The sequence below is a fragment of the Cottoperca gobio genome, chromosome 6, assembly GCF_900634415.1.
Source record: "Cottoperca gobio chromosome 6, fCotGob3.1, whole genome shotgun sequence".
NCBI classification, from domain to species: Eukaryota; Metazoa; Chordata; class Actinopteri; order Perciformes; family Bovichtidae; genus Cottoperca; species Cottoperca gobio.
Genome location: NC_041360.1, coordinates 26129629 through 26138442, shown reverse-complemented (window position 1 = coordinate 26138442; position 8814 = coordinate 26129629). Strand labels below are relative to the sequence as shown.

Sequence of the window (8814 nt, the reverse complement as noted above, 5' to 3'; positions counted from 1 at the left end):
TTTTCCAGAAGGACCTTGGTGCCGACCGAAAATCCTTCTCCATAGCTTCTCCGAACTTCTCCCACACCCGCTGCTTTGCCTCTGCCACGGCAGAGGCTACCGCCCTTCGAGTCCGTCAGAACCCTGCAACTGTTTCCGGAGTCCTCCCGGATAACATAACCCGGAAGGACTCCTTCAGTCGAACGGCTTCCCTGACGTTCGAGGGTTACCGCCCCTTGAGGCACCTAAGACCTTGAGACCACAGGTCCTCACCGCAGCTTCAGCAATAGAGGTTTTGAACATCGCCAACTCAATGCCCCCAACCTCCACAGGGATGTCTGAAAAGCTCCGCCGGAGGTGTGAGTTGAAGATCTCCCGGACAGGGTCTTCCTCCAGACGTTCCCAGTTCACCCGCACTACCTGTTTGGGCTTACCAGGTCTGTCCAGAGTTTTCCCCCACCCCTTGATCCAACTCACCACCAGATGGTGATCAGTTGACAGCTCCGCCCCTCTCTTCACCCGAGTGTTCAAAACATGCGGCCTCAGATCAGATAATACGATTACAAAATCGATCATTGACCTTTGGCCTAGGGTGCTCTGGTACCACGTACACTTATGAGCATCCTTATGTTCGAACATGGTGTTTGTTATGGCCATTCCATGACTAGTACAGAAGTCCAACAACAAACGACCGTTCGGGTTTAGATCAGGGAGGCCCTTCCTCCCAATCACGCCTCTCCAGGTGACTCCATCGTTTCCCACGTGCACGTTAAAGTCTCCCAGCAAGACTACGGAGTCTCCTACTGGAGCTCCCTGGAGGGCTCCATTCAGGGACTCCAAGAAGGCCGAATACTCCGAACTCCAACGTAGCGGCGCTCAGCCGGGGGCTTGTGAGTATATGATGATAGGTGTGTGTGTGTGTGAGACTCCTGAGAGACAGACTCTGGTTCAGCGAGCTAACATGCTAAAAAGCGAACGAGCTAACAAGCTAACACAGGAGCAACTGCAAAGAGAGAGAGACAGCTGGGAAACGGCGCGTAGAGCCGGAGTATTTGAAGTATTTGAAGTATTGTAAGTCTATTGTTGGAACAGCGGATAGTAAAGTGTGTTTACGATGAGTTCATGAGACAACTAAGATTTACTTCGGTTAAAGAGAGAAACTTGAGTTCAGGTGATCGGTTGTATTTCTGTGTTTAAGGGAAACAGGTGAAAGAATATTTCCTTTCTTGACATTTTGTGAGTTTATTTAGTTTCACTACAAAAGTAGTTATTTCTCAAAAGCATGATAAATGTGGAACTAAAAAGAGAAATAAATTAAAGAATGATGTAATATAAAAATAATGAAATAAAGTAATAAATAAATGTGGAAATATAAAGCAGAATAAATAAAATAAGTAAATATAAAAAGAATAAAATAAAAGAATAAATACATTTGAAAATATAATAATAATATAAATAAATAATAGAAGTAAATACAAAAATGAAAAATTGGAAATATAAAGACAATATAAAATAATTAATAAAATAATTGCAATCACTCCGACATCATGGGCTGCAAACTTAACTTCTACCAGAGGTCACCCCGCAAACTTCGGTCAGTTCCCTGTAATGACATCAAATCACGTCTCCGTCACAGATCCGGAGGCAGAAAACATGGAGGTCGCTGTTATCAACACTCACTTATTGTTCATCTCACAGAGACTCTAATGGAGCAGAGTGACACCTTCTGCTCAAGTTGACGCACACGAGGCCATTATACACAACGAGAGCCACACTCCCATGATTACATGCCCTTATGCTACAACTGTCATGGTAAGTGTGTGTGTGTGTATTGCACAAATGACAAGTGACCCCTTCACTTGTTGAGGGCGAGAAGCAAAAGCCGAGCTCCATATTCATTTCCCCAGTTTCCAAGGCAACATTATGTGGAAAGGTGGGTTCATGACACACACACACACACACACACACACACACACACACACACACACACACACACACACACACTAATCCCAGACATCAGATGTGCGAGACGGAGGACAGACGCTGTTACAAACAGCTCTGACCTCGTGCATCACCTGACCTGAGATGACGGTGCAGATGTAGACGTGATGACGTCGTTATCAGCGTTTCGTTTCGTGTCTCGTCCGGTTTGCGAACCTGACCTTGAGCATTTAAAACATTAAAACCAAATGGCGGCGAAAACAGATTTTAAAAGTGAAATCTGAGCCGCTATAGTGAAAACACTACAAATACTATAAATAATAAGATTCAAGATGCTTCAAATACATGTTCATACATATACATCTGTAGAAAAAAAAAAAAAAAAAAATATATATATATATATATATATATATATATATACACACACACACACACACACACACACACACACACACACACATATATATATATTTTCTACAGACGCTCTCAGTCCCCAGAGGACGAATCCTACCGACTTTGTTCACACCTGAATGTTCCTCTCGTGCTACCGGGCTGACAATATCTTCACAAGAACTATTTGGTTTCCATTCATGGTTTCCAGAGGGGGACGTGTGCTGGTTGTAAACACAAACTAACACATCATTTTGTGGAAGAAGGAGAATTAGTGGCAGCAGGTGATTCTGGAGCGAAATAACTGAATTTACAGAGAAAAAGATTCAATTCATAAACATTTGTGCTTTTTTCGTTACGTGAGGAAACAACTAATGCGAGTATGCAGGGAGTCTAAAGAGTCTGCAGGGAGTTTACAGAGTCTGCAGGGAGTCTAAAGAGTCTGCCGGGAGTCTACAGACTCTGCAGGGAGTCTAAAGAGTCTGCAGGGAGTCTAAAGAGTCTGCAGGGAGTCTAAAGAGTCTGCCGGGAGTCTACAGACTCTGCAGGGAGTCTAAAGAGTCTGCAGGGAGTCTAAAGAGTCTGCCGGGAGTCTACAGACTCTGCAGGGAGTCTAAAGAGTCTGCAGGGAGTCTACAGAGTCTGCCGGGAGTCTACAGAGTCTGCAGGGAGTCTACAGAGTCTGCAGGGAGTCTACATAGTCTGCAGGGAGTCTACAGAGTCTGCAGGGAGTCTAAAGAGTCTGCAGGGAGTCTAGAGAGTCTGCAGGTGGTCTACAGAGTCTGCAGGGAGTCTACAGAGTCTGCAGGGAGTCTACAGAGTCTGCAGGGAGTCTAAAGAGTCTGCAGGGAGTCTACAGAGTCTGCAGGGAGTCTAAAGAGTCTGCAGGGAGTCTAGAGAGTCTGCAGGTGGTCTACAGAGTCTGCAGGGAGTCTACAGAGTCTGCAGGGAGTCTAAAGAGTCTGAGAGTCTGCAGGGAGTCTAAAGAGTCTGAGAGTCTGCAGGGAGTCTAAAGAGTCTGCAGGGAGTCTAAAGGAGTCTAAAGAGTCTGCAGGGAGTCTACAGAGTCTACACGGAGTCTAAAGAGTCTGCAGGGAGTCTACAGAGTCTGCAGGGAGTCTACAGAGTCTGCAGGGAGTCTACAGAGTCTGCAGGGAGTCTGCAGGGAGTCTACAGAGTCTGCAGGGAGTCTACAGAGTCTGCAGGGAGTCTACAGAGTCTGCAGGGAGTCTACAGAGTCTGCAGGGAGTCTACATAGTCTGTAGGGAGTCTACAGAGTCTGCAGGGAGTCTAGAGAGTCTGCAGGGAGTCTAGAGAGTATGCAGGGAGTATACATAGTCTGCAGGGAGTCTACAGAGTCTGCAGGGAGTCTACAGAGTCTGCAGGGAGTCTAAAGAGTCTGCAGGGAGTCTACATAGTCTACACGGAGTCTAAAGAGTCTGCAGGGAGTCTACAGAGTCTGCAGGGTGTCTACAGAGTCTGCAGGGAGTCTACAGAGTCTGCAGGGAGTCTAAAGAGTCTGCAGGGAGTCTAAAGACTATGCAGGGAGTCTAAAGAGTCTGCAGGGAGTCTAAAGAGTCTGCAGGGAGTCTACAGAGTCTGCAGGGAGTCTACAGAGTCTGCAGGGAGTCTACAGAGTCTGCAGGGAGTCTAAAGACTATGCAGGGAGTCTAAAGAGTCTGCAGGGAGTCTAAAGAGTCTGCAGGGAGTCTACAGAGTCTGCAGGGAGTCTAAAGACTATGCAGGGAGTCTAAAGAGTCTGCAGGGAGTCTACAGAGTCTCCAGGGAGTCTCAAGACTATGCAGGGAGTCTAAAGACTATGCAGGGAGTCTAAAGAGTCTGCAGGGAGTCTACAGAGTCTGCAGGGAGTCTACAGAGTCTGCAGGGAGTCTAAAGAGAACGGATTATAACATGTAATAAACATGAAGAAACTGCTTTTGTCCTTTAAAGGCTTCACAGACGCTTCACTGCTGTAATGAAGTGATTCTAATGAAAAGGTCCTCCGTGATTAAAGAGCCGCTACGCTACAGCGGCGGGAGTCATCAGAGCAACAGGACGACGGTGTAATCACAGCTAATCATGTCCGTGTAATTACAGTTAACGACAATGTCATTAAGTGCGGGTGTATTATTGAAGATGAAGGATGTGGAAGTGCGCTGCGGGCTAATTACAGTGAAGGTTAAAGTCGAGCCGGGTTACAGCGCAGGATCCCTGTTGTCCAACAAGGTCGTCAGGCGGCGGCGGGCTCCTCTAATTGTCTCTGATTGGTGATGCTGGCGTACAGAGCGGCTCCACCAGGAAAGGTCAGCCTCATTACAGCGTGGACCCCCACCGCCCCACCGCCATCTAACGACCAGCAAACACCACCGAGAGCCCCGAGAGACAATCAGTCGCCAGCAGGCTGCAACCAGCGAGGAGAAAATCACCAACAACTTTGAAGAGTTGGAGGAAAACAAGCGAAAATAGTTTCTCCTGAAGTCAGATGAGATATATTCAAGTGTTGCGCTTGTGTGGTGCTTCATTGTACAATACAACGCTCTTCTCACTTCATAACAACTCTTTTATTGCCTTTATGGTTGCACAGTATTGTTATAACCCCCCCCCCCCCCCCATCATCACCACCTTAAACAAAGCACTTAACCTGCAGCAGTGAAAAAGAGAACCTGGCTCTCAGGGAAACAAATAAAAGTTATAGTGAAACTAAGCTGTGCTTTGAGCTCCAGTTTACTTTCGTTAGCCATGATATTAACACGCAAACATTAGCACGTTAGCATGTTTATGCTAGGCTGCAGGACTGTTAGCATTCAGTCTAAAGCTCAGCTGAGAGACATACGGAGGATGAACCTGATATTTCATAACGGTAAAGAGCTAAGAACAGAGAAGTTAGTGTTAGTTACTTTAGTGTTGTGCCGTGTAATGAACATCACTGTAACATAAGAGCGTCATCTTCTCGCTCCATCTTTACTGGAAGACGAGAAACATCGCTCGGGGCTGCTAAACGTGGTGTTTGTAGAAGCTAAAGAGTTCCCCCCCGGGCGTGTAGAATGTGCACTTCGTCTTCTGTCAGCGATCCAGACGTTTAGATTTCAAAGCCGTGGGTTTGCTTTGGTTCAGTTTCAGGTAACTGTGTTCATTTCATCTTCAAAAGCTCAGACGATAATCCAATTATGAGTCGAGAGTGAAGCTCAGCAGGCTGTAAACGCAGAACTCCACAGCACCAACACAGATTACAACCTCTGAGCTGTGTCACACTTCATCTACAGAAGCCTTCGTTATCAACATCACACTTTAATGTTGTCTAGTGCACATCCGCAGGTTTGATTACTTTCAAATCAACAGCAACAGTCCTGCAGGAAAGACTGAACAGATTTCTTTATATTTATGTTTCTTCTACACATTTATATTAGAATATTTCTCCTATTTTTCAATATTTGCTCATATTTTACATTTTAATTTCTCTTATTATGTTTATGTTTGCAGCTTTAAACACCAAAGCAAATTCCTCGTATGTTTGAACCTACTATAAATAAAAGCAATAAAATCGGATTTCGATTCTGGTTTCTAATTTCAACTCAAGAACCACTTACTAGCTTTGAGTTATTAACCACATGGTCTTCATCAGAGAATAATCCCCTTTGGCCTCATGATGAAAGGCATTTATTCGTGGAACTGGAGGAAACAATGCGGCACCAGAGCTGTAACATTAAAAGTTTGAATGAAACTTTTATTAAAAGAAACTCTTAATGCATTAATTAAATCTAAATAAAGCAAAGATGCAGCTTTCAGATGTTCAACAACGCTTCTTCTTTCCACTCACACGTGTGTTTTTGCTTGTTGATGCTTCTCTTGAACGCTCGACCTTCACTGTGCAGCATTACGAGCGTTTCTCTGCACTGATCTTCTCAGTGTGCAGCACCAAAAGGGTTTTATCGTCGCAACTTGTCGTGCAATGTGACGACGGGTGTTTACAGTCTGCGGATGTTTGACTCACTGTGGTCGGGAGGCTTCAGCTTGGTCCGTCTGCAGCTTCTCTCCCCCCTCCACCTCCATGGTGCAGTACACGATCCGGTTTGGAGCCACAGACTTCAGACCCTGAACCTCCACGATCACGATCTGAAAACAGCAGCAGAAGGTTTCAACATGAAGCTTCTTCAAATCACTGGGTCTTGTGTCCACGAGACATCATAGCGTCTAATATCAGAAAACATTCAAATGTACAATTACGTAAGAAAGGATTTTAAAGGATTAATACCGACAGTGATAAAATATTGATATGTTTATAAGACGCATATGATAATGACAAGTGTCACTCATTTGCTAAGAAAGAGAAAAGAACGCACAATAAAAGAAGTTAAAGCTGGATGATAACATTTTATTTTTAAAAGGTCTCGCGATAACATCGTCTTTTGGCCATAAAATCTGATATCGTGACAGATTTAAAGATTAATATCATAATCTTCAGGATCTGATGTATTTCTACCTTCAAGGAAACTAAATTACCTTTCACATGTAAAGAAGCCAGCCAACGACCAAGTTAACACACACACACACACAGACAGACAGACAGACACACAGACACACACACACACACACAGACAGACACACACAGACAAACAGACAGACACACACACACAGACACAGACACACACACACACAGACACACAGACACAGACACAGACACACACAGACACACACACAGACACACACACACAGACACAGACACAGACACACACACACACACACACAGACACACACACACACACACACACCTCCAGAGTGAAGGACAGCACGACGTCAGACTTGGACAGGATGTCTCCCTCGTCTCCCATGTCCAGGAACGAGTTGTTCATGTTGGAGCGTTTGAGCTTCTGTTTGAAGTCCGGACCTCCTTTGGACACCGGCAGACTCTCCAGGTTCGCCATGAGCAGGTTGACGGACGATCGCAGCTCCTCCACGTAGAGCGGCTCCATGTCAGTAGAGACGAACTTTGGGTATCTGATCTCCTGCAGCACAGAGTCCGTCCATCAGACACGTTTACTTCTCATCACTTTACTTCATTTTGCAAAGTTTTTGGTAGTTTAAATTTGAAAACATTGTGCAAACTTAATTGGAGGAGATGAAAGTGTTTACAGTCTTCACAATTATTTAGTCTTTACTGTGTAAATCTGTTTGGAGCTGGGAAGGAAGCGTACAGGGAATGTATCAGAACCTTTCTGCTGGAAACACGGAGACTGAAGCGGATGGTGAAACCAAAACAAGGAACTAAAAGAGGCAATAATTCTGCGACACCTGTCACATTACACAGGCAGCTTTAAGCACGATGTGACATGATGAGTTTTGGTTTGGTTTAATCATAATGCACGTTTCTCACCCTGGCAATCTTCTCGGCCAGCTGTAACCTCCCGTCCAGCTCTCTGCGGATCTGAGCCGCCTGCTCGTCCACGTTGTCCAGCTGAGGACGAAAAAACAAAAGCAAAGAGTTTCATCAGTCGGCCATTAAGAGAGCGACACAATCAATAAACCATCAAATGGTGGAAGAGACACAGCAGGAGAGATTTACTCCGAATAAGAGGATTTAAAGGACGCTCAGTTGTTTATTGATTAACCAATTAGCAGCTAAGCTGGTAACAGGTGACAGTAATTAGCCAATCAGGAGTCAGGGTCTGAAATAACTACGATGTTCAACAATCATCTCTTTTACTTTTGGTCAGTTTTGCAGTAAAAGATGCAGGTTGTTCAGCTGCAGTTCCTCTGGTGTCCACTAGTGGCTGCTCCAGGAAAACTGTATTGAAGTGAATGGGGAAATTAATTTCACTTTATCTACCATGTCTTTGAAGCTGGAAAGATGCCCAACCTTGGGGTCGGGGCCCATGTGGGGTTGTAAACAATTCAAAAATGTTGTTAAAAATAGAAATAGAAATTCAAAACAATTACGTTAAATCAAGCTAACTTTAAAACGTTTAAATAAATCAGAAAACACAAAGGTTTGTTAAATTATGTTGCATGACCATCGAACTTCCTCAGACACACCGACTGTCAGTGTGTTGAAATAGGAAGACCCTTGGGGCTTTGTGAAGGGAACTTTTGTGATGCGTAAGCTAGCAAGGTAGCAAAACATTTAAAAACGTACGTCTGCTTTTGCAAACACTTCGTAGCGTTAAGATGGATTGAGTGCTCTCATTTTCTCAAATTCAAAGTTTGGTGCAAATTGGACGTGACGGCTATGATGACGTCACTTTCACAACTTGTTAATTGACATCTTTCACTTCCAACAGCAAAGAAAAACGTTTTTTTAAATAGTCGGACCTAAAACTGGGATCCGGAGTTAAAGAAAGGTCGCTAACTTCTGTATTAAGACGTAAAGAGACGAATGGTTTCAGGGTGTTTGCCTTGATTGACAGTAAAGTGGGTCAAACTCCCGTCCACGCTCAGCAGGAGATGAGCCAACTCGTCGCCGGTTAAACTTGATGTCAGCGAGACTCACAGAGGAGATGAAAGCGGAGT

General features: G+C 44.6%; 1 protein-coding gene across 1 annotated transcript in view; it reads right to left on the bottom strand.

Annotated features, from left to right (window-relative positions):
* cadps2 (Ca++-dependent secretion activator 2) overlaps window positions 1–8814 on the bottom strand; it is a 157919-nt gene that overhangs the window by 79559 nt on the left and 69546 nt on the right. The window contains 3 exon segments of the mRNA XM_029433034.1: window positions 6302–6423; window positions 7080–7313; window positions 7682–7762. Of these exon segments, the coding sequence (XP_029288894.1) occupies window positions 6302–6423; window positions 7080–7313; window positions 7682–7762 (437 nt within the window).